This window comes from Podarcis gaigeae, assembly GCF_964106915.1.
Source record: "Podarcis gaigeae genome assembly, chromosome: 4".
Classification (NCBI taxonomy): Eukaryota; Metazoa; Chordata; class Lepidosauria; order Squamata; family Lacertidae; genus Podarcis; species Podarcis gaigeae.
The window spans coordinates 25241091-25266965 of NC_139677.1; the positions used below are offsets into that span (position 1 = coordinate 25241091).

The following is a 25875-nucleotide window of genomic DNA, read 5'->3' on the forward strand; positions in this document are numbered from 1 at the left end:
AGGTATAAGGAGAAGAATGTGATAGATGAGGGAGTAAGCAGCCGTGATCTTACGTGTTTATTATAGTGACTTGAAAATGCAGCTGCCTGTCATCTGAAGAAGAAAGGAACGAGCTTTCTCAGCAAGACCTGTGGCCCAGTGCTTTAGCCTTCTGCTCAGAGAAGTCAAAAGGGGAGATGTCCTAAATAGTCTGTTCCATTCCCCTAAAATAATGCCATTGATTACAATGGAACTTATTTCCAAGTAAATGTTCTTAGGATTGCAGACTTCAGTGCACAGGCCATCCTTCTCCTTGGAGTATTGAACACGTTTAGAATATTATAACGCTTTCAAATGTGAGCTGTTTCAAAAGGAAATCTGTGCAACATCCAAATCCCAAAGAATAAAAATGTTCTGGGTGGGGAGTTTGCCATGATGAAAAACAAAATAGAACTACTAAATAATGTTATTCATCATTTAAATTTCACTTTCAGTGCTTAATGCATTTAACAATTATTTTTATTGCGATGCTCACAAGAGCCCACAGAGGGTGGGTCTGTTATCTCCATTCTATACTCTTGGATAACTGAAGCTGAGAGAGTAAAAACTGTGTGTAGCCAGCTCACAAATCAATGAGACAAAATTTGAATCATATTTCATAGGTTTAAGGGTAGTGAAACAATTATCACTAAATAGGGCTTTGAATTTTCACTAAATTTGGCATGCTCATGGAGAGAGGGCGAAACAGTGAAGCTTAAGGGTAAGAATCATAAGAGGGAAAGGAGTTTGCACACACTTTCCTCAGTAAATAATACCTTCTGATAAATAGGTTGTATGATTAATAATAATAGTAATAATAATTTGTTTGTTTGTTTATACATACCCCGCCCATCTGGATGGGTTTCCCCAGCCACTCTGGGCAGCTCCCAACAGAATTAAAAGCACAATAAAACATTAAACATTAAAAGCCTCCCTAAACAGGGCTGCCTTCAGATGTCTTCTTAAAGTCAGATAGTTGTTTATTTCCTTGACATCTGGTGGGAGGGCATTCCATAGGGCAGGCACCACTACCAAGAAGGCCCTCTGCCTGGTTCTCTGTAACATCACTTCTTGCAGTGAGGGAACTGCCAGAGGGCCCTCAGAGCTAGATCTCAGTGTCTGGGCAGAACAATGGGGGTGGAGATGCTCCTTCAGGTATACTGGGCTGAGGCCATTTTTGCTGTAGTCCCTCTCTTCCACATTGAACCCTGCTAACATTGCTAAATGAGACACTTTTGCTAACTAAGGGTTGTGTGCACTCCCTCATCTTTCCAATCTGTACAATATTTGTCCATGAAATATAGATATAGATACAGCTATGGTGGATCAGATTGTGTGTGGGGACCTGATTTATGGATTGATTGTCATGGTTACCCCTGGATTGATTGTCATGGTTACCCCCATGGTTACATATTGGAGACTGCAACCAATTATAAACCAGTGCCCGCTTTAAATATTCATGTAGGCTTACATATACATTTGCAAACAGGTTCCTGTTTATGTATGCAGATGCATGTTTGCGAAGGTGAGTGTAGAAGGAGATCCAGTTTGCCCACTGTAAAGTACGCAGCATGCCATAGTTATTGAGTGCTTAACTTTGTATGAAGAACAATCAATAAGTGGACTGGAAAGGGTAACGTGACTCGACTCCACAAGTTGTTTTTCAGGCTGCTGTGTACACAAATAAGAACAGCTCAAAGACTTCTGGACATATAAACATGGAAATTAGCAAAGTCCCTTTCCTGCTGTTCACAAAGGGCTGAAGGACTGATTCACATTGCACTCAGCAAGGCCTCTTCTTTGTGCACAGCAGTGCTCAAAGTACGGAACAGTGCATTTCCAAATACTCGGGGATACAGTGTGTGCACATGTGAGGGAGCAGCAGGCCAATCCAGTTCCCTGGGGCATGCCCACCATGAGAGGTCTGGTGTAGGCAAATGCCCACCAGGTGTGTCTTCTTCAGTTACAAAGTCACAGTGATTGATGTGATTGCACGTGCTGAATTTTGCCCTGCCTGGGAACTCTGAAAAGTACAGAAGGCATTTTCCAAGTCGAGTGTGGCAAAGTGAGCTTTTTGCACAGCATTCCAACACATTTTTTTAAAAATCTGGCTTAAGCCCTGCCTTGGGGATGGAAACTCTGGCCATTGCACTGTGTACTATTGGCATGGCATTGTCTGACAAGGAGGGGTGTTGTTTGGACTCAGGGCTGTGCTTGCCACAAAACCTTCTTGCGTGGCTCATTTCCCTGTGCCCCAACCAGGCTTTGGTCATAGAGATTTAGCAGGTGAAGCTTCTCCTTTGTTGACAAGGCGAACGGGAATCCATCGCAGCTTGTTCTGACCCCATGTCGGTGCTGTTACTGCCATAAGGCAGAGTGAGGTGGCTGCCTCAGAAAGCAATTGCTGGGTGTGTGAGAGGAAGGCAGTGGTGGCAGTTCCTGTTATCTATCTGTGAATATATATATTTTTATGTGCCTTTCACAAATAGTTGAAAATAAATCCTTTCACTTGTCAGGCTGGCAACATTTGAACAAGTATCATTTGCAAACTCCTCCAGACAGCGTCCACATGAAGTCCTCTCACCTTTGCAGTCAAGATGGAACTAACATAACCAAGCAATTCCCAAATGCTAACTGCCAACTGCCAATTGCCACCTCCTTCTCCTAATACCATCTATTCTTTGTGAAATACATTCCCAGTGAAATACTGTTTCCACAGCCATTCTTTTTGAGCTTCCCTCATCCATTCCCCCTTTGTTGGAAGCTATGAGTCCTATGTGACCTGCCCTGTGCCCCATAACCTAGCCTGCCACCCTCAGGTGTGGTGGAGAGTGGTGCCTCATTGCCAGTGCTGAAGTAAAATCCAAGTACCTGGCTGGTCAGCTTCAGGAGGAAGTTGCAATCTTGCTCACCCTGGGCAGCAAAATGTCCTATGCAGGACCCGTCCCTCATAATAAACTTAAAATACAAACTTCTCCCTGCCTCGCCATCTCTCCTTCTAGGTCACGGCATGTGTTCCTGCGGCCGATGCATTTGCAAGGATGGATGGTTTGGGAAGTTGTGTGAGCACCCAAGGAAGTGCAACATGACGGAAAGCGAGAGCAGAAGTTTCTGCGAATCGGCGGACGGCATATTGTGCTCAGGGAAGGGTAAGTGCGGGGAAACAGAGTGCCACGGTGTATGGGCATGCTCTGGGAGATTAAAAAAAGCACAGCCTGCAGGTTATAAATTGTAGCACTCAACTTTCATAGCCCCCTCGCTGTTTGACAGCTTTTCAAAATGATTTTACAATACAGAGAACTCTTGTCATGAGGTTCTCCGTTTTGTATTTAGAAGCTTTCCTTTCAGGCATTGTTTACCAACAGCGTGTGGTCCCATTTGCAGGTATAGTTGTGGGTATATGTATCTATATGAGGCCATTGTGTATGAGGGATTATATCTTGGCATGATGTTCCAAGTGTTGCCAGCAGGTATGTGAGCACGTTTGCTAAACTTGTCTGGAGTGGGAAGAGAGTCTTTCTCTTTTCTTTTGGACTGCCGATTCCTTTCATATCCATCAAAGTCTGAGGGGGTTCCTTCATTTCAGACGTTTTATACCTTGTTAGATTGCCATTCGTTTTCGGTTGCAAACTGTAATATGGCTGCTTCTTCGAACCTATGAAATTTGTACCAAATGCAGACATTTTAAGAAAAGACTGGCTCAGTGGTGACTGAAGCCCTCTGGGTTGGAAAGAGAGTTAAGTAATCTTCTAAAATTGTGTAGGATGTGATTCTTTGGTTCTTGTTTTATTTAATTTTTTTTTAAAAAAAACCAAACAAACCTCTGTCTCTCAGGATTCATTTACATGTATTTAGTATCTCGCTTTTCTAATACTGCAAATGGCCTTTTCAAATGCCAGGTGCACTGCCCATGACAGCGCTTTCTTAATTTCCCGTGTGCCAATGTGGGACACTTTCAAGTTCATGATCAAGTCATCGCCTGCCTTTGTCACAGTGAGCAGAATGTCTGTGTCCCACTACTCTGGTTTTCAGCAATAGGCAAAAAATCAGGTTCTGTGCATGGGCTAGGATGCAGATTGCTACAGAGAGGCTCATATAAAGGGCTGACACTAGTCCCGTGGGATGTTTGCCACCACTGTGGCAGCTGGGCCCCATCGTGCTATGTTGAAAGCTTCAAAAGCCTAGCACAGTGACCTCCTGTTTGAGTTCCTTGCTTCTAGCCATGGTGAGCAGAGGACCCATATGGCTGCTACCATCATCACAAGGTGGGGATGGAGGGACATGGCTCTCACAGGGATACTGGTTCTGAGCATTGGTCAATGTAGAACGTAGCTGAGAGAGATATTGCTGCACTGCAGGGTTCACCTGATGTTGTCTGGAGCCAGGAATGCGGAAACCTTTGGCCCTTTGGATGTTTCTGGACCCCAGCCCTTATCATCCCTGGCCATTGGCCATGCTAGCTGGAAAATGATGGAGGTTGGAGTCCTGCAGCACTTGAAGATCCATAGGACCGCCATCCCTGGTGTACAGAAGTGTGATGGGTTCTTCTGGCTAGGTGGAACAGTAATTGTAAATGAAACTTCCACAGAGCCAAGACTGAGCCACCATCTTTAAATCAGAGTTCTGCTTAGCTACTGTGTATTCAGCTGAGCAACTGAAAATAGAAAGTAAGGAAATCCCGCTCTTAGGCAAAATGCTGAATGAGGAAAAACTGCACAATTTCTTCATTATAATAGTAATATAATAATTTATTATTTATACCCCGCTTCCAAAAAAATATTAAAATACAATAGTCTGTTAAACATTGAAAGCTTCCCTAAACAGAGCTGCCTTCAGATGTCTTCTAAAAGTCTGGTAGTTGTTTTTCTCTTTGACATCTGGTGGGAGGGCGTTCCACTGGGCAGGTGCCACTACCGAGAAGGCCCTCTGCCTGGTTCCCTGTAACTTGGCTTCTTGCAGTGAGGGAACTGCCAGAAGGCCCTCAGAGCTGGACCTCAGCGTCTGGGCTGAATGATGGGGGTGGAGAAGCTCCATCAGGTATACTGGACTGAGTCTGTTTAGGTCTTTAAAGGTCAGCACCAACACTTTGAATTGTGCTCGGAAACGTACTGGGGGCCAATGTAGATCTTTCAAGACCGGTGTTATGTGGTCTCTGCAGCTACTCCCAGTCACCAGTTTAGCTTCTGCATTCTGGATTAGTTGTAGTTTCCAGGTCACCTTCAAAGGTAGCCCCATATAGAGTGCATTGCAGTAGTCCAAGCGAGAGATAACTAGAACATGCACCTCTCTGGCGAGACAGTCTGTGGGCAGAGTCTCAGCCTGTGTACCAGATGGAGCTGATAAGCAGCTGCCCTGGACACAGATTTGACCTGCGCCTCCATGGACAGCTGTGCGTCCAACATGACTCCCAGGCTGCACACCTTTTTCACATTGAACATTGTTTTCACATTCCACTCCAGCAGTGGAATGGTTTGTGTGTATGTGTCTTGTGGCAGAGAATTAGGCAGTTTTAGGTATACATTAAATTATTTTTCCTCTCTGGGTTTAATTGCAAACTATTTGTCATTGCAGAATATATACTGGTATACTTAACTACTTGCTTGTAGAACTCAGCGTGAAAGAGAAAGGGGGAAAGAATAGAATTTGGTGGGTTTGCCTTTCATTCACTTTGGCTTCTTGTCTTCCTTCTTAACTGTCTCAATAGGCAACAGGCATCATGGAATATAGGGTAGTAAACACACTACAGAGGTTGTGGGGTTCATCTCTCATCAGCTCCAACCAGGATGGCCAACAATCAAGGATGATGGGAGCTGTGGAAAAAGCCACTTTAGCTGCAGTATCCTGCACCTTGTATGCACTGCAATTAAACAAAGGGAGTTTGATGGTTAGCTACCTGGGGAAAAAATATGATGCCTTTTTTCAGAGTATGAAAGCCTGATGCTAGGCTGCTGTTCTTAACCCAACTAATCCTTCACTGGCTTGCTCTTAGCGCAGAAGAGGACACACACCTTATTCTAAGAAATGATTAGCCTTTAAGGCCATTTTATTACATTTGTTCTAGGGCGGTTGTTATGGTACCATATCGAGCAATTATACGCTGGTGAGCATGTCTGAAGATCAAGCTGTTAATGGAGCTTTGCATTTTGTGCAAAACACTTTTCTTAAAAAATAATAATGAAATCTTAAAACATCTGGCAGCTACAGGCTCAGCTTAATTTCTGGCTGTGTTTCCAGGTTTCTGCCTGAAAGATTTATTTTTGAAGAATTTATTTCAACAGCTGATTCTTCACATTAGCGTTGCCGGCACCGCCAGCTGCGATTCCTGGTGGTGGAGCATTGTGGTTGAAAAGACACATTGTCCACACACAAAAACACAACTCGGTATGCCAGTGAAGTTGATGGCGGAACAGGGACACCGGCCCAGTTTGGCCGAGCCTAAACTCATCAGAGGAAGAAAGTGCCAGTAGCCCCTGAGATTCCTGCATTGCAGGGGGTTGGACAGATGACTTCAGGATCCCTTCCAGCTCTAGGATTCTAAGATCCAACCCCTGGATGCAAGGACAGATCTTCTGGATAAATAATAATCCAGCAACCATCACCTTGGGATGCGGGTGGCGCTGTGGGTTAAACCACAGAGCCTAGGACTTGCCGATCAGAAGGTCAGCGGTTCAAACCCCTGTGACGGGGTGAGCTCCCATTGCTCAGTCCCAGCTCCTGCCAACCTAGCAGTTCAAAAGCACGTCAAAGTGCAAGTAGATAAATAGGTACCGCTCCAGCGGAAAAGTAAACGGCGTTTCCATGCGCGGCTCTGGTTCGCCAGAAGCGGCTTAATCATGCTGGCCACATGACCCGGAAGCTATACGCCGGCTCCCTCAGCCAATAAAGCAAGATGAGCACCGCAACCCCAGAGTCAGCCACGACTGGACCTAATGGTCAGGGATCCCTTTACCTTTACCTTTTAACCATCACCTTATGAAACAGGGAAGACTTGAAAGGCCAAAAGAGGGTCGCAACTGCTCCTACTTAAGCCAGCACACACAATCTAGCCAAAATTAAACTCCCCCACAACTCCCATTCATTCCAGAGAGAGAGAGAGAATTGATTCACTTCCCCCATTGAAATCAGTAGGTCTTGAAAGTGTTTCTTTTTGTAGTGGGATTGTGCTCAGTTTTATACGTCATGGGGTTAGTTAGACATCCCTCGTGGACACAAGTGCTTGAGTTTTCCTGTTCCCCGCTGTTTGAGTGGGGCACCCAATGTGACCCGTGGGCTGGAGAAACAAAAGCCTTTTGCTTAGAAAGGAAAGCAGGTCGTGTTTGTGGCATGCTCTGCTTCCTCCACAGCCAGCAGATAATAAACGGCTGTGTAGCTTATTCTTCCTACTTCATTGTTGTTGTCATTGTTGTTTTAAAAAATCCCTGATTGGATTTAGTGGCTTCAGTGCCCTCAAGGAATATCTCTCCTGTCCCTTCTTGCCTTGTTACCGTAGCCAAATTAATTAATTAATAAATCACACACTGCTTTGTCCCACTGGGAAACAGTAGCCTTGATTTTAGAGCTTTGGCAGAAAGCGAAAGCATCTACCTCTTCACAGTAACTCCTGATTAAAACAAAATGGAAGGAGGTGGAGGAGGTATGGAGAGAAATCACAACAGGGCCTTATAGAAAACTCTTCAAGTCAAAGCACACCTCTATAGCATTCTTCTATTCAATGGGCTTTTATCTTGATTATCTCCTTGTAGACAATTGCTTATTAATAGGCACTGATTGTGCGCCCAAGATGTTTCAGGCCCGACAGGTAAAGCGCCACTGTTCTGTAAGTGCTAGTAATGATTTTTTGTGTGCTTTCAGGTTCTTGTCACTGCGGAAAGTGCATCTGTTCGCCCCAGGAATGGTACATCACAGGGGAATTCTGCGAATGCGATGACAGAGACTGTGACAAACACGATGGCCTTGTTTGCACAGGTGTGGCACAATCGCCCTGCCAACTCCTCTCTTTAAGCACGTAGGATAGCAGAGACTGAAAGAGTTTATCTGGTGTGCCAGCCTCTGCCACCCAAAATGGTGCAATTGTTCACCCAACAGCCTCCCACCCACCAACATATGCACTTTTGACCACACTGTGCTTATAAGCTGAGAGACAAAGCAACCCAGTAGGGTTGCTTACAAAGCTCATAGTTCCAAATGAACAGGAGGAAACCTCTCTCCTGGTTTGGGAAGGTCAAGAAGACAGCTAGATAGCTCAGTTGGTTAGAGCATGGCACCAATAAGGCCAAGGTTACAGGTTTGATCCCCATATGGGACTACTGCATATTCCTTCATTGCAGGCAGTTGGATTAGATAATCCTCAGGGTACCTTCCAACTCTTAAGATTATACAAGAAATCTGCCAATTTTTTTCCCTGTGTTTCTGTTTTTGAAACTGAAGTTCAGTTTGCCACATTTCAGCATCAGTTCATAATATATATGGATATCTATATCTATAATGAAAACTGGTTGGCAATTTAGTGTCCTTTTTTCCTAATATTACATATCATTTTGCCTAACATACACATTTTCGCAAGCTATTTCCCCTAACATCTTCCGCGCATTATTTTCAGCGATATGTGCTGAACACCCTCCTAGGGCTTGTTGTTAGAAAACTGTCACTGACGGCAAGGGAGAGGAGTTTGTTTGATGACAGGCACACCTCTTAAAGAAACAGGCCACACACACTATAGCTACATCCTGTTTCCCATGCTCTCAAAACACAGTATTTTGTCACTTAATAAAATATGACCTTTTTTTTGGGGGGGGGGCAATCCGTGGTGACAGTGAGAAGCAAATCTGTACAAAAGTTTGTTGAAAGCTCTATGTAGCTGGAGTGCTGGAGGGCACATTTCCCATCCCATAATGCTCTTTTTAATAGGTGAAGCTGACTTATCCTGATGGATAGCAGAGCTCCTGCACTGCTGCTGAAGATGTGATATTGCACTGAAACTGCTATATTGGGATTAACCTTAGTTTAGTGCTTTGAAAGAAAGCTACATTTTTCATCTTGGGAAAAAGCTGGGGGAAACACCCTTTAATTTCTCTGACTGACTTGCCCAGTTATTGGAGAATACATAACGCAATATGAAATGTACTTCTTTAGTTGAGTTCCCTGCATTTCAAGGGGTCCCTCCCAGCTCCGCAATTCCATGATTCTAGAACGTCAGGGAAGCACGTGTGTGTTTACTGGACAGTGGCAGAACAGCACATTTTAGCCAACAGCCATGCATCTTGCAGTCTGGCCTGATGTCTGGATGCTTTCCATGAGGATGTCAAGGAGCCTGACAACTTTTCTCCTGACATGATGGCTGGCAATTAAAGGTCTGCCCATCTGTCTTCTGCCCAAGAAGCGCAGACAGCGAATGCCAAATAGGCAACAGTAGCTATCAAGAGACAAGGTAGGAGGGGGATGTCTAGTGACATTAGACCTCTCCTTTTTTTGCCAGGAACATGCGTACTTTGGAGGACAAACGCTCTGTTGCTGGAACAGGTTTTGACCTTGAAACGGCAGGCGAATGTAGGGAACAAACAGCTAAACAAAGACTTACAGTACTTGCTTTTGATAATCTAACCCAGGGATATGGAAAGGTGATTGGACTCCAATTCCTATCAGCCCCAGCCAGCAATTAGGGGTGATAGGATCTGTGACTCAACATCTGGAAGGCCACAGGTTCCCCATCCCTGATTTACCTTGACATATGCAATCTCTTCATGGAGGCTCATATGGCACTTTGAGATGCCCTTGTGGTGCCAAAGACTTCAAGGTATTATTTTTTAAAAACATATAGCAGGGAACTCTGCAACCAGATGACCTGCTCCAGGTGCTAATAGTTCTGCTCCCCTTTCTTACGGTTCTTTGCTGGACTGACCTCTAAATAGAGGATGTCTTCAAATGTCAAGTAGGTCCAGTTCATTTTTTGGTAAAGAAAAAAACGAGGTGTTGATAGAAGCACTGCAGGCATCAGCACAAAATGGCTGCCACAGGCAGCAAAGAGAGAGAGAGAGAGAAACAAAAGCCCTGAGTTGGACACATGGCCACCCTAGGTAGTTGGTAGCAAATTGAAGATGGAATAGTTAAAGCATAGTTCACAGGTTGTTCACAGGTGCAGAGGAAGGAGACAGTGTTCAGGAGCATGAATTAGGTCTGTGAATGGCAGGCATGAGTTTGGGGGCAAGCACTCTATCCCAAAGGGACGCGGGTGGCGCTGTGGGTTAAACCACAGAGCCTAGGACTTGCCGATCAGAAGGTCGGTGGTTCGAATCCCCGTGACAGGGTGAGCTCCCATTGCTCGGTCCCTGCTTCTGCCAACCTAGCAGTTTGAAAGCACGTCAAAGTGCAAGTAGATAAGTAGGTACTGCTCCAGCAGGAAGGTAAACGGCGTTTCCGTGTGCTGCTCTGGTTCACCAGAAGCGGATTCGTCATGCTGGCCACATGACCCGGAAGCTTTACACCGGCTCCCACGCGCAATAAAGCAAGATGAGCACTGCAACCCCAGAGCTGGTCACAACTGGACCTAATGGTCAGGGGTCCCTTTACCTTTACCTTTACTCCATCCCAAACCTGACTTTTGAGTCCTGAATTCTGCTAATGTTTTATTCTGCTATTATTCTGCTAGTATTATACACACTTGGTTGCCTTGAAAGAAGCATGCCAGGAAAGGGATCTGGATTTGGATAAAGCATAGCTAAAGCATCTCTAGAAGATCAAAAGATGAAGATGCCCATTTTCTTTTGTACCTTGAACTGCAGCACAAAGGCTGGAGCTAAGCAGCACAGAGGCAGCTGGCTGTAAACTCTGATGGTTTAATTGTAACCTTCAGTGTCTTCTTGATGGCAAACTGTTTAGCGGGCTTTTTTTTTTTGGTGACGACTTAATCAAATTGCAAAGCGAGTTCTGTCCAGCAAGAGAAAATATGTACAGGGGGAAATAAAGCTGTTTGATGGTTTGCGACGTTTGCAGAGCAACACATGTTTAATGAAGTACATTTCAATTATGGATAATTATAGCCTGTGTTGTTTTGTTCCAGGAAATGGTATATGTAGCTGTGGAAACTGTGAGTGCTGGGAAGGTTGGACTGGAAATGCTTGCGAAATCTGGCTTGGGACAGAATACTCCTAATGCTGCCATGGAACACTGAAGACTGAAGGTTTTTTGGGTCTGGTGCTTGTTTATTTTAACTTAGGCTGCTAGAATACTTAAATGCAAGACAAACCTTAAGACAAGCAAATCCACTACTAGATATAAGTGAGCCCAGCAGCATATTTCCAGGTGTGTGTGCATGGGGGTGGGGGGTGGGGAATCCAATAAACAACACCAGGTTTTGATCCTGCTCTTGGTGCCGTCAGTGGGAATAGGGTAGGGCCCCTCCAATATCACAGAAGAACACAGTACAGCCTGTTAGAGTGCCACAAATAATCTTCGCTGGAAATTGCACAGACAAGATACATTATATAATGTAGTTGGGCTACTGAATTTCAGCTTCATTGTGTAATAAGAACTATCTGCATGAAAACACTTGTTCAAAAATATGTAAAAATTCAAAATTAGAGGGGGAGGTCCCTTTGATCCTGGCCTTTTCTCTCTTGCACACACAGACACACACTCACTCAGCTACACACACCCTCTCTCCTTTGTGTCACCCTACTCACCACCCCTTTCCACAGGTCTCTAGTAAGTGTAGCGAAGAGATGGAATGGAAAGGAGGCACGTGAGGAAATTTCTCCCTCCATGAAGGTTTTGCTTTTTTTCTTAAAGGGTGAGCTGAAACTACTTACCTTGTTTGATTTTAAAAAGTGCCAGAAAATGACTTCCTACACCAGTGATTTTAGGTCCATGTTGAAAGCACGTTTGCATTGTTTCATTTCTGTTACCCAGTGCTGTTTTCCCTCCCCCTCCCCCCTTTCTTTCCATCATTTGCTCCCACTGCTCACAATCTTACTGGCTGCTATGAGCCACATCACACAACTAAGGATGTCACTGCACGTCCTTTGGGGACACCCATGACACTGGGGACACCCGTGAACCAAATCAGAGGTGTTGCTGCAGCCAGCTGGAGTTGATGGTAGTGTGGTTAAATTAGGCCAAAGTCTGTGAGAGTGAAGGATGAGGAGGAGGAGAAGGAAAAGAGAGACTACCAGGAGCACCAATCAGGACTGGAACAATGCAGATGTTTGCCAAAATGCGTATTTTTAAGTAATCTTTTTATTGGCAATCAGATGTACCGCTGTTGTGTAGAACACCCCAAGTGTCTAGGACTGTGTGAATGAATCGTAAAGCCTCCCTGAATTAGTAATGAATTAGTAAAAGTAATTCAGCAGTACATTCAGTGGTACCTCAGGTTACGTACTTAATTAGTTCCGGAGGTCTGTTCCGGAGGTCTGTTCTTAACCTGAAACTGTTCTTAACTTGAAGCACCACTTTAGCTAATGGGGCCTCCCACCACCATGCTGCCGGAGCACAATTTCTGTTCGCACCCTGAAGCAAAGTTCTTAACCCGAGGTAATATTTCTGGGTTAGCCGAGTCTGTAACCTGAAGCGTATGTAACCTGAAGCGTTTGTAACCCGAGGTACCACTGTATAGGCCTTGATTTGGCTCTTCTCACTCACCAATGCCATCAGGGACCTGGAAAGAAAAAAGGCAGTGGTGTGCCAGGGATATGGTAAGCCAGAGAACAAAAAGCACTTCCTTTACACAGAGAAACTTACTAGTAGGGGTGACCTCAAGGTTGGTTGCTGTTTCATGGTCGCTGATCCACAGGACTAACTGAATAGCTGAAATAGGGTGAAAGGCGATTTAGCCCAGTTTCCCACTAGGTATAAGCAGGATTTTTTTATATGCAAAAAAGGTGCTGGGACTGCCCCCTGTGCCTTCCTTCCTCCCTCCCTTCCCCCTGCACGCCCTGCGAACCGTTTTCTCGCTTATCTCTCCCACCCACAGGCTGGCAGCCATGCTGCCCCCACTGTCCCTGGGTGCCAGGGCAATGGGGAGGCCCCTCCATCCCCTCCATGTGCTTCCCCACCAGCTCCTGCTAGAGCAGCCAGAATGAGGAGAAAGAACGGGTGCCTCAGCAGCCTGTGGGTAGGCCTCGGCGTCTCTGGGAAACTGGGAGGAGCAATGGCACGGCCATGTCAGGGTTGGGTTCATGTGTGAGGGGGAAGGAGAAGGTTCATTGGTTTGGGAGTTGGTTCATGCCAGGGCCTAGCGCCAGGAGTTGTTGTTTGGGGGCTCTGGAAAAAAGGTGGAGGAACTGTGCTCTGACACGCTGCAGCTGGGGGGGGGGGGAAGCTGAGTTTGAGAGGGTTGTGGTAGAGGTTGGGAGTGACTGAAGCAGCAAGAAATTGTGGGCAGAGCTGATTTGGCAACTGCCTTAGTGCCAGCCCTTGTCACTTGGCTATGTACCTAGCAGTCTACAACGGGGAATCTGTCCCTCTAATTTCAGCAGTTGGAGCAAGCCTGAGAGCACAGTGCCATGCGCCTGCACATTTGATTTCTTCAATTAGATGCTGTGGGAAGCCTGGGGGGGGGGGGCTGTGCAAGTTTGCCAAGCCACAGCTTAGATTTTGGCAAAGAGCCAGTTGTATGTACAGATTTGTGGCTCCCAAGCGATCTGTCTTGTGGACTCCAAATGCATAAAGAAGGACTGGGAATTTTATTTTCTGTTAGGGACTGCATGGCTAAAGCCTCTCTCTGCCTCTCTCTGGTCTTTCCCACTCCCTGGGCTACTGGGGGTCAGGTGACTCTTGCCCATGGTCTGATCACTTGCATGGGGCTTCCCCCTTTCCATCCCGTCATCTGCTTTGGCTCTCGCCCCCTCCAGTTGTTTCCCTCACATCCTCATTATCTTCCCTCCACGCTCTCCCCGCCCAGGTAAAATCAGGCTGCAGACTCCCCATCCCAGCTGAGAGAACCTCTCAACAGCCCTGGAACATTGTGTGCCCATCAGATCTCTTGCAGGCTGAATAAATCAATATACTGTCATGAGTGTCTTGCCATCTAGAGGATAATGGCCAAGGCAGGCTTCTTGGGGATTTCCTCTTGCTCTTAGAACTTGCCGAAAAGGTAACTAAGTGGATTTTAATTACAAGAATGCAATACTTGCTAGTAAGCTTAACTGCAATCCTGAAGGGGAGATTTGAAGCCTAGCTTGTGTTTGTGCTGCAGAGCTATTATAGCGAAGCCTCCTGACCCTCTTTGTCCCCTAGGTGGCTTGGTGCATGAGTGTGTGGATTACAAGTCTTGTGTAGAAGCAGACTTATCACTTTATGTCTCTTGGCTCTGTTGATCACATGAAGATACCCTGAACTGCACAGCAAGCCTTAAGCGTCAGCCATATATTGTGGCTGCTCCCTTGTCCCAGGCAGGCAGTCCCAGGCAGGCAGCAGAAATAGCTTTGACTAATACCCAGTCCTGACTGCTCTGCTGGTGTTGTTTGGCTTAACAGTCACAAGTTCTGCAAAACTGCTTTCCAACAGCATATGGAGGGCATCTTGTTGGCTTTCCTGGCTTTGCTATTCATTGCAGATAACCCTGTCGTGTTACATTAGCAATACTTGCTGCCTGGTCCCTGAAAAGAAAACTGATTCCACTTTGGGAATGTGTGTTACATGCACCTGGCATTAACTACTATAATCAGACCTAGTATTCACCCAACCTTGCCATTTTAAAAATAGAAAGAATGAAACCGAAGGTTTGCCAGTGGAAGGTCAGTTCATCCAGGTTTGGCAGGGCCCTGGGCAAAGTTGTCTTCTAGTGGTAGAGCACTAGGCCAGAAAAAAGAAAAGGGCATATAGGGCAGATATATCATTGGGGAGCCCAGCCTCAGCCTCTCCAGCTACCCAAACCTGATGCCAGCCCTGAGTTCATCTGTTCAGTGTGATTGTGTAGAGAGTCAAAGGCGTTTAGAACAGGACAGCACAGAAAATTGAAATTGTGGATTTAGAACAATAAATACAAATAGGTCAGCCTTAGGAACAATTTTTTAATTTTATTTTTAGTGGTGAAATGCTGCTCAGTGTGGAGTTCACATTGAATTATGGAAAAAGAAATGCACAGCTCTCGGGGAGTTCCCTGCTTTATTTACATAGAATCACTTTTTGTACATGGAGAAATTGGCAGCCCTTTGGTTCCTCAGAGAGAAAATATTACATACATTTTCTTTTCTTTTTTTTTAAAAAAAAGAATGCTTACATTTTGTGTTAAAGGATGGCAAAAGCAAATTTGCTAACATGTTTGGGGAGACCTTTGTATCCAGATATAAAAGTTTAATATATTATTTTGTTGCAACAACTTGGATGTCTATATTCAGCTTTTGGGTTGACCCATAATGCAGAAATGAGGAAAGACCATTGCAAAATATATATTCTTAATTACTGTAGAAACCTGAGTTTATTTTTGTAGAAAGAGCAGGTACTGTTTAAACAGAAAGCCGCTACCTTAAAGAAATGGCTGAAGTGTGAGATGTTTATAGGAAGCTAGTATTACCTGGGTATGAACAATTCCCTCCCCCCACAACACACACACGGAGAAAACCCTTCATGCGATTCCATTTCTTGTCTCCTTTAAAAGCAAAAGACACACCTCTTATCAGAGCCTGTACTCAGTGACCTCTAAATGTCTGTGCATAATTTATTAAACAGGAGTTATGTGCATGCATAATCAGGCAGATACTCCTCAGCGCTGTTCTATGCCATCTTTAAATTCCAAATAGTGTTCTTCCAAAAATATATTGATACAGTATTAGCTGAAGATTCCAGTGATGCGATAATTCATAATTATGGTTTGCTGCTTTGACTAGAGACGTCTATAAAACTACGTTTATATTTTAGACATGTGATTTTTGTGACCCTAGAGCAACTGCAATGGCCATCTAATGCTGGGCTTTATTTATGTAGAAAGGTATTGGCTGGCACATCCACAGTCCAATTAATATGGGGCATAGTTGCGGCTTCCCTGTGCCTGGATCTAAGCCACATTGGTTATAGTTGAATGATAGCATTGCACAGTCAATGCTGATCTGTATAACAAATTGCTAAATGGGCACTTAGCTTAAAAGGGGCTCAAAATAAATGTTATTCCTGACTGACAACTTTGATATGTTTGCCCCAGATCAAAATTCAGCCATATGCATTGGATTTTGATTCTTGTTGATAAAAGGAAATGCTCTCTGCGCGTAAGTTGGGTTCCATTGTGCATACAGAGTTCCATGCAAGGGTTGAAGCCATCAGATTGCAGCCACATTTACTTGTATGTGTGTGCAAACTGTAAACGGCCTTGAGCTAGGAAACATGCCACCAATCAAACTGGACACCGTACTGTGCTTTCTCTCTCTTTGGCTTTTAATGTATTAGCTCCAAGGTCTAAAATACTTACAGAGGCAGAACAGTAACGGGGGAGTCTGAACTTTGAGCATAAAAGTACGGAAACTGAAACCCAGTGTATTATCTCCTTTTGAAGGGCAGCTCCATTAAATTCAAAGAGGAGAACCTCCATTCAGATGCACTGTATCAATGGGCAGATAGGAATATTTTGGGATACGTTTTTTCTTCTTTTTGCTGCTTATGTAAACTGTGCCTACCACCAGTTTATATTGCACAAGCTGATTTCATCAGATGACTGGTGTGAACTAGGAGGCTGGTAAATAATTGCATACATAAAGAGGCCATTTGCTCCCTTCACACCTTCAACTCACATATTAACCACCTTCTCAGTGTAATGCATGCATTGTGCATGTAGGTGCACATAGGAACAACCCAATTAGTTCCTAATGTGTTCCAGCAGCATTCTTCTGTTTTTGCTTCTTTAACATCCTGACACTATGGTTAGTCAGCTGTAGCTAAGAGCAGAAATTGTGTTTCCACTGGTAGAAATAACTTCTAGAAAGGCAGGAGAGAAGTCAAGGCTGGCTGTATAAATTCTTAGGATGTGTTGGGTTTCCGACTCACAATGGTATTTAGACCTCTGTGTAGCTGCCTTTAGGCTGTCCTTTGCACTACTATAGTTCTTACCATTGCTAGCAACAATTGTGAGGCTTGATTATGTAAATTGGGGGTTGCCAACCTTTTTTGGATGGGTGGGCATATTTCAAATTTTTCGGGAGTGTTGGTCACACCAGTTCCAAAATAGCTGCTGTAAAACAAAATGCTGCGTGGAGTGTGGAATAACACGAAATTAGAGAGACAGCCACCCCCGGCAAGTGGCTGGAAAGTCAGCTATGGCCTGCTGGTCCTGATTGTGGAAATCCTACAATATGGATTTTTCACATGTACACACACACACACACACACACACACAGGCTATTGCAATCAAATAGCAACAGGAAGCCCTCAGTACCAGAGGAAATGGCCATACCGCACTCACTTGCATTTCACAGAAATTGCTTGGACGTTACCTGCATGTTTTACCCCATAACTTTCTTTCTAGGAGGGCTAGAAACCTTTTTCCCTGTGAAAGCTCAGTCTGGGGTCCCGGTCCATGGGCACCAGTGGAAGCGTTCATGGATGTCATGGCATGGCATGGGTGCTGGGCTGGCAACCCCTGATGTAAACAATCTGATATTACTAACCAGATAACTGATAATACTAACCAAAAATGGCACTCTTAACCCGTTGGTTTCAGTGGGCTTTGGCATGCCTTCCTATAGAACTATACTGCATGTGTATCATGACTACTAATGCTATCCTTTATGTCATTACAGAGACTTCTTAGCCATTTACAGGGTAACATGAAAAGCAGGAGCGTTCCCATCCCACACAAGTATGAGAGTGAACTTTTCTTAACCCCTAGCAGTTATTGTTACCCCACCCTGCTTAAGATGGTGAAATAACATGGGCTGTAGCTGTGCAATGTGTGATGCATTAAATAAATGAAGGGGGTGACCTTTAGCAGTCGGGAGCAAACAAACCAAAGTGGCAAGCCATCAAAATGAATTCCCTACAATGGAGAATTTTGTAAACATTTGAGGAATTAGCGAGTCCACCCACCCAAATTGCTCTAAAAGAAGAACAATTATGACTTGGAAAAACTTCAGGATAGACTAGTTGCAATATCTTATTAAAATATTGTGCATTTTTGTGGTTTGCTCCTTCAGTTGCTGCTCTTCACCAACTTTTGCACATTTCTGATTTAAGAGGAAGCATAGTGAAGTGGGGAAAGAAATGAAATAATGCCTCTGATAACTATATACCATCTCAGCCTCATATCGTGGAGCCATTTGTCCAGTGGGAACAAAATAGTTGTAATTTTTGATCACTTTTCTGAGAATGTACTTTACTACAGTTAATTAAGCTATAAGATTTCATCTTGGATGTCATTCACTTGCCCGCATAGAGAGTTCACCTAAGAGAAGGGAAGGTGCTGGCTGGCTTTTATGCTTCACTGGCTGCTCGGGCAGCTGGGCAGCCAGTGCTCTTTCAGCCATTGAGGACACCCCCCCAGAGCAGGCCTCTCATTGGCCAATTTAAAGTGCAGGAGCTGGCAGGAACCCCCAGGCGGCCAGGGCAATTCCCCAATGGCCACCTGGCCATGTGCGTTTTTGGCTATCCAAGGGATTGCGACTGAGCACCAGCATCCGCAACAGCCACCTACCTGGAGGAAGGGGTAAGCGTCCGTTTTCATTCACTTTTCCGAGAATGTACTTTACTACAGTTAATTAGGCTGTAAGATTTCATCTTGTGTGTCATACACTTGCCTGCATAGCCTGTTCACTATGTGTGCCATAATGAGGATTGTCGTTGGCTATATGATTGAGTGGCATACATACAGAAATATAAACTAAGCTGGCTTGTTGCTTTTATATACTGCCCACTTCAATCTGCAAGTGACACTTCCCTTGACATCTAAGATTCAACATATAGTTTTGTAACCCAACATATAATTTTGAACCCAACGAAAATGTTCAGGGATAATTAGTGGTACAGTCTTTCCGAGATGGTGCCACTTGAAAGCGCAGGTGGAACATTGCAAGTGCAAATGCTTTTCTCATGAGAATTCCCCCAGGAAAGATCAAGTGTCTCAAGAAACGTGTCTCAATCCAGTGCAATCAGGTCTTATAAATTCACACCCCCAAAGTTTGAAGGTGGGTGTGTTCCTGTTCCTGTTCCTCTTCATGTGGTTCAGAAAGGATGTGACTTATAATTTGTGGACAACCATGGTCCACTTCAGGGAAGGAATGCGCCCAAGCAGGCTGTATTCAAGTTGTTAGTATGAAAATAATGACCACTTGCTGAATTTCTGGATATGCAGCAGAAATATAGCAAAATAATCTGATAGGGTCAAGAGATAATCAGGGCCAAAATGATGGTATTTTTCCATATCCTACCTGTCTGTTTAAAGACTAAGAGCCAAACGCCACGCAGAGCAGGAGACTTTTCCTGCTGTCTCTTTCATAACTTAAAAAGTAGCTGGAAGTGGGTGGGGCCTAGAGGGACAGCATGGGAAGAAAGAGTTTAGCATCCACTACTCCTGCACTGCTGCTCTGGTCAAATTAGCAGCCTCTCTCCCCAAACCTACTTTGAAGCAAATAAAAAGGTATCAGGAGATGACACTCTTAATCTTAAACATTTGGGGATAAAATACCTCCGTTTAAAAAGTATCACAAGAATTTGATTTTTAAACTAAATACCTGTAGCTAAAAATAAATTGTATTTAAGTATCCAAAGATGGTTAGTGTTTTGTCAGGACATAGTTGAAAAGCATTTCAGTGCAATATAAGAGAAGGCATGTAAGCCAAATCACCTAATGCCATAGCATAGTGGCACTAAGGCAGTGAAAACCTTCCCCCATATGGTAAGAAGAGCCCGCCCCCCTCAATATACACACACACACCCCAGGCAAAAATCTTTATAGCAAGTAGTCATTTATTTTTTTTAATGCCTTGATAGTTTGCTATAGGGCAATATAATTCTAAAGAAGTTAAATCAAATTGATGCAGGGAAAAATAATTTCATACAAATACTTTATGTCAGTTTTAAAGTAACTTCAAGGACACAAAATCCTAAAGTGTGTTGCAAACTTTTATATATTACCTCCCTATTAGATCCCTATAAGAGTGTATGAGTGTTGGTGGGCTAGTGAGAACTCCTGTGTGTTGTGGATGCTTCCTAGACAGAACAAAAGGTGGTACTTAATTCAGTATTTTAGCAGGGAATGGGTTTTTTCATGGACTTAGATGAGATTTTGCAGAATAAAGTAAAAAGTGTTTGTTTGTTTTTAACTGCTAAAAGGATGAAAGGTGCAATCTTATCCTGCTGCAGTCCATCACCCGGATATCCAGTTCCAATGATGAGTTTGGGGTAGGCAAGTTCTAATCCATGCTCAGAGCTCCTTCATCTAGGTTGCCTTTCTCATGTATCTCAGCATAAGAAGCTGTTGGCATGAATGGCAAAACCCAATATGCCCAAGAAATCCATCAGGGCAAGCAGGTCTCGGGATCAGAGGAATGTCTGATTTCCCTCTGCAATTAGAACTGCATGACATGGCTGGGGTCTGTCATTACCATATTTGTTCATTGCTGATAATGCTACCTCCTTTGCGGGGATTGAAGCTAAAGCCAACACAACAAAACATGCAAACTGAGAGAATGTGGAACACAAACATGGTGTTTACATGGCAGTATACACATTTGACCTGCAAATACAAATTGATTCCATCAAGTTTACTGGTACAGTTCTTTAGCAAGTAACAGACAGTTGAAAAGCAAGTGTTGCTTGACAGAAATTAATTTGAGAGGGAACAAAATGGCAACATGTTGTCCTGGAAAACAGCAAGAGAGGTAATAGATTAAGGAGCTAAAATTTTCTTTGGCATGGTCAAAGGAGAGAGAATTGAGTTTTGCCAAACTATATACATGATGTTTTGTTTATACTGCTGCCAATGCAATGTTACTTTGCACAACTTTTTTTTTTTTTTGGGGGGGGGTAAAATATCAAATGTTGGGTTGTTTTTTAATATGCCTTCATACAAATATTTTATTCAATATGTTGCATCTGTGTATACAACAAAATGGTAATAAACACAAACTGTACAATGCAGACAAACTCATTGCTTATATGTATGTCAGTTTAGCAGTACATACCAACAGGTCTGATACATATAGCCTACGACATGCAGTTCATCATTACCATCCTCTTCCCATGCAGCAGATGAGACAAGAGACAAACCTAAAGGAGTAACTGAAGCACAAGAAACAATGAATCCTCTCCTTTGTGCTGAAACAGGTTCTCCACTGGTTTAAGACCCTTCCAGACACAGAAGAGAATGCCAAGGGTGACATTGTGTGTTCTACTTACAGTACAGCGCCAACCATTCACATTACAAAAATAAACTCAGCCTTAACATTATATTAGCCACTCTCAACCGGTTGGCTTGGCAACATGAGTTTGCATGTTGGAAATTAAATTGTTGTGTTTCAAAGGATACTGATCCCATTTTGCAGAACTTTGATTATGTCTCATGAGCTTCTCCATAGATGAAAAGATGAAGAATTGCCAGTGCAGGGTAGACCCAACAGACCATACTGCGATGAGTGCAGTCTGGATTAAGATGCAGTAGGGGTGGAATTTTTTTTCTACGCTGGCCTTATAAAATCAGTTGCATGAGCTGACCAGATAGGATACCATCTTCATACTTCCCAGTGCTAAAGTCAACTGTATACCCAACACCTGCCTCTCCCATTCTTCATCCACCAATATAAAACTGATTCCAAAATTTTGCAAAAAAGAATGCATTTCACATCTTTTTTATTTTGCTTTCCTGTTTTATAACTTTGTTTTGTTTTAATTCCAGTTGCACAGTATAGAAACTTAATTGTCTATTTAGAAGGAAAGTCAGCAGGCTGCTGGAACTGAGTCTTTAGAGAATAACACAAAACATTTCACATTTGAGAGCAAAGTATGGATAGTTTAGAGACCTTCAGTTTCAGTATTTACTACACAGCCCTTGCGCATAAGTGTACCTGCATGAGAAGGCCACACCACCTGCTGATCACCCTGAACATCCAATTAATGGAGGGGAAGTTGGTCCTTTTTGTCCCTATGTGGTAGAGAACACAAGAGAGTGTTTTGAGAAAGCCACAGGGTAATAGGATGCTCAGGGTTTATTTTTGTGCACATACCGTTTTCATAGCTTTTAAACACCTCTTTAGTTTCTTCTTCTTTTGTCTTTTTAAGCGCTTGGAAAAATGAGCATCATTTTATGTGCTTCACTCTTCTGGTTAAAAAGAACCAACCTTAAACAGTCTCTTGTCTTAAATGGAAATAAAACAAAAAATTAATTGGTCTGAATGCTTACATTGTATATTTCTACTTAAGCAACATCACATAACCTACTTGGATGTATATCAAGTGTTTGCTTATTAAAATAGAAGCTGTTATGAAAATCTTGTAAGCGTCAAGAGTTAACCAATGTTCAATCTAGTTGACTACCTAAGCAGGCCGAACATTTCAACAGATCATAATTTATGTAAATGTGAAACAATTTTTAAAAGCCATTCTGAAAACACAGTCTCAAAAAATGAAATGGGGGGGGGGGACATGAAAATGAACACCGAATAGTCTAATACATGGTTTCCCAGAACTGAGGTACATTTTGGTCCATAGCATGCCTTCTGCTTTTATCAAGTTTTCTAATCAGCACTTTCGAATTCTTTACCAATTTACTTAACATCTTAACAGCATTTTTCTCATGTCTCCTAAGACTTCTGGCCATTTGTCATTCCACTTCTCAATTGGCTTCAACCCACTCTTAAACTGATATCCAGGAAATATCAACAGTATTTATTTTATTAAGCAATCAAATAGTAAAAGTTCTTAGCCTTGTAATTGTGTTAGAATTTTCCTAGGTTCATGTAGTACAATGGAAAGAATACTGAGATCAAGGCAAGGCACCGTAAACCTAGCAATTTGGTGGGCATATATTATCTTAAAAAGCTGGACTGGAAACGTGGTATTGGTGAAATTATATAGAGAGCATTAAACTCTGCATGCTGAGCTTTTTTAGAAAGAAACACAAAGGAACTCTTTAAATATGTCCCATTGAAAAACTTCCCTCTTTTTTTAAAACACTGAAAGTATTAAAGTATATTCTACCCCTTGCATTGGTGCTGCAAAAAAGAACACAGTAACTTCCTTGCCCATGCTTTGCTGAGTAAGAGAGTGGACTACAGCCAAAAAAAATAAGGATGGGATTACGTTCCATTCATTAAAAACAGGAAGGATTCTATTGTTTCAAAATGGACTTAGGTAGCGCAATTTTCATTCATCTTAATTTTTTCCCCTTTAACTTTCAAATAATGAGGACTAGTAGATGAAAAATGAGCCTTAGTTCAGGCCTACAAGGCCTACAGAGTTCTTTGGACCCACTTTCCCAAAAATGTGTGGGTCTTGCTCGCTGGGCAAGGCAAATGTTACCATTACCAGTAAGCCTGTGATATGTATAAAACACACACACAAAAAGAAACTGGCAGGGGATGTCAAACATTGGCCTCGAGAGATTGTTGACCGGCCATGTTTGATGCTTTTCCCTTCTCAGTAATGCCAACCTCAAGAACACACTAGAGAGTATTCAGGCCGAATCCCCATTTGTACCTCTGAGACAATGATCCTATTCCTTGACAGGTATAATTCCGAATAGGGTTTCGAAGGCTCCCCTGATTCCCTGATTGCTTTTCAGAACTAAGCCACCAGCAACGTTTAACTCTGAGAGAAACACAATCCCTGCAAAGGAGTCACACAAACAGCAGAGCGAGCAGCCTTGTAAAAAAGGGGGAAGAAGAGAAAATTCATAATAGCACAGGTTTACAGCATCTATCTAGAAATTACTTATTTTGTGTGCTACAAAATTGAACTTAAAACACATGGGTTTCCTGGACTCAAAAGGGGGGTTATGGGTAACTGTCAGCAGGCAGGATATCAAGTGTACTTGTGAAGTATGCCATTCACATGAGGTGTCACAGTCACAGAAAAGATATTAAAAAGGCATTCCATATCTGGTAGGGCATTCCATGGTCTGAGTTCAGCTGGTTAACCAGGTGTCTTCTTTGCTGTAGGAGGAGTTACGGGTTGAGATTTATCCGCTTGCAATAACCTAGTTTGGGACAAGTGAAGAGCAAGCATTTGCTTGCCTCCAGCTGATCCGCAGACACCAGAGTGAGACAGTCTTGCAAGGATAAAATGCTCAGCCGTACTTAAGAGAGCTCAATAAGTCACAATACCCATGAGGATCTGGCTATGTTGTCTTACTCTTGTTAACTGGTTTGCCTCCATTCATTATTGCCGATGCACTTGTGCTTTTACTTGGAGTCACCCCAGCCTTTGGCACTGTTTCTCCAACATCATGCAAAGATGGTTCTCGATACATGGCAACTACATGGGAGAAGAGAAAGAGATAAGATGCGTAAGTAAAATGTGAGAGATCCCAATACTTAAACTCCATTTAACTGAGTTGCTGCTTTATAAAAAAAATAATAAAGGAGTTTAAACACACACACTTGTATAACACTGGTTCTGAAAGACCTACACTGGCTTCCAGTACATTTCCGAGCGCAATTCCAAGTGTTGGTGTTGACCTTTAAAGCCCTAAACAACCCTGACCCTGTATACCTGAAGGAGAATCTCCACCCCCATCGTTCAGCCTTGACACAAGATCCAGCACCGAGAGCCTTCTGGCGGTTCCCTCAATGCAAGAAGTGAAGCTAAAGAGAACCAGGCAGAGAGTCTTTTCTGTAGTGGCGCCCACCCTGTGGAATGCCCTCCCATCAGATGTCAAGGAGATGTGTAACTATACAACGTTTAGAAGACATGTGGAGGCAGCCCTGTTTAGGGAAGATTTTCAATGTGTTATGTTTTATTATGCTTTTATATATGTTGGAAACTGCCCAGAGTGGCTGAGGTAACCCAGTCAGATGAGCAGGGTACAAACATGGTGGTGGTTGTCATATGTTCCATCTGATTATATGTATAAAAGTTATGGGGAACTGGAAGCTGGATGAGTTTAAAATTTACAATATTAAGATATGTAAAGCAAGTATTTATGTAGATGGGGTTAAGACCATTTTAAACAGAGAATGGCAATTGTCTCAAGATGCAGTCTGAATGAGGGACAACTACGCTACTTATAATATGATGACATTTTGATTAGACTCCTGTTATGGAGAAATCCCTTTTGGGTTTTGATATATATTAGCTTTCTACAACACTCCAAATTGCCTGGAGACCAGGCATGCTATTCCCAGATCTGAACCATCCAAGTTATCCCAGGAAGCTGTCACACCCCTGATTCCACAAGGCTAATGCACATTCTATCAGCTAGCAGACTAATTAAATATCCACGTGTAAGGGCAACTATCACCACCCTGATAGTTTTCTTGGCCTATTCACCTTTAGCAATTAACAAACACACTGGGAGGGCCAGCTTTAAAACTAGCTTTCCTAATAACTGGTTCTAAATTGGCAAGACCAGCACCTCCAACCATAATTGGTTAAGGGTCCCAGTTGAAAAATCTGCCCACTGATGGTGCTACTTTGAAAACACAAACTATAACAATATCAGACTTCCCGATCCTAGGGAAATTGCTGCCCATTGCATTTCCTATGGAGGTGTAAGCATACTGGCTGTTAGCGTTAAGACTTAAGCACTGGCTCTGTCAATGCCAAATAGGATGGAGAAGTTATGTATGCATACTAAGCAGGGAGGTGGAAAACCACCACTCTTCTTAGTTCTGTTTACGTGTGCTGTGACATGTGAGGAAGGATCATTCATACCCAATACCCCTTTCCTCCCTTCCCCTCTCAATACAGATACATGGCCATGAGAGGCACAGATCTGTGCATGCT

At 43.3% G+C, this 25875-nt stretch overlaps 2 protein-coding genes and 1 long non-coding RNA gene across 6 annotated transcripts in view; 1 reads left to right on the forward strand and 2 right to left on the reverse strand.

Moving 5' to 3' along the window:
• The window catches only part of ITGBL1 (integrin subunit beta like 1), a 136252-nt gene extending 122932 nt beyond the window's left edge, over positions 1 to 13320 (forward strand). Inside the window, exons 9-11 of the mRNA XM_083735321.1 lie at positions 3021 to 3167; positions 7870 to 7983; positions 11075 to 13320. Coding sequence (XP_083591447.1) covers positions 3021 to 3167; positions 7870 to 7983; positions 11075 to 11166 — 353 coding nt within the window. The 3' untranslated portion in view covers positions 11167 to 13320. The remainder of the gene's footprint in view (positions 1 to 3020; positions 3168 to 7869; positions 7984 to 11074) is intronic.
• A 1692-nt stretch (positions 13321 to 15012) lies between these two features.
• LOC310843015 lies at positions 15013 to 18856 on the reverse strand. The gene is made up of 2 exons (XR_014563457.1): positions 17436 to 18856; positions 15013 to 17263 (listed from the first exon to the last, which is right to left on the reverse strand). It is a non-coding gene; the product is annotated as an uncharacterized lncRNA (long non-coding RNA).
• Positions 18857 to 19884: 1028 nt separating this feature from the next.
• Positions 19885 to 25875, reverse strand: part of FGF14 (fibroblast growth factor 14) — a 295842-nt gene continuing 289851 nt past the window's right edge. For all 4 annotated transcript variants that reach the window (XM_083735375.1, XM_083735377.1, XM_083735376.1 and 1 more), the window contains one exon: positions 19885 to 24405. In XM_083735375.1, the coding sequence (XP_083591501.1) occupies positions 24269 to 24405 (137 nt within the window). In that variant the 3' untranslated portion in view covers positions 19885 to 24268. The remainder of the gene's footprint in view (positions 24406 to 25875) is intronic.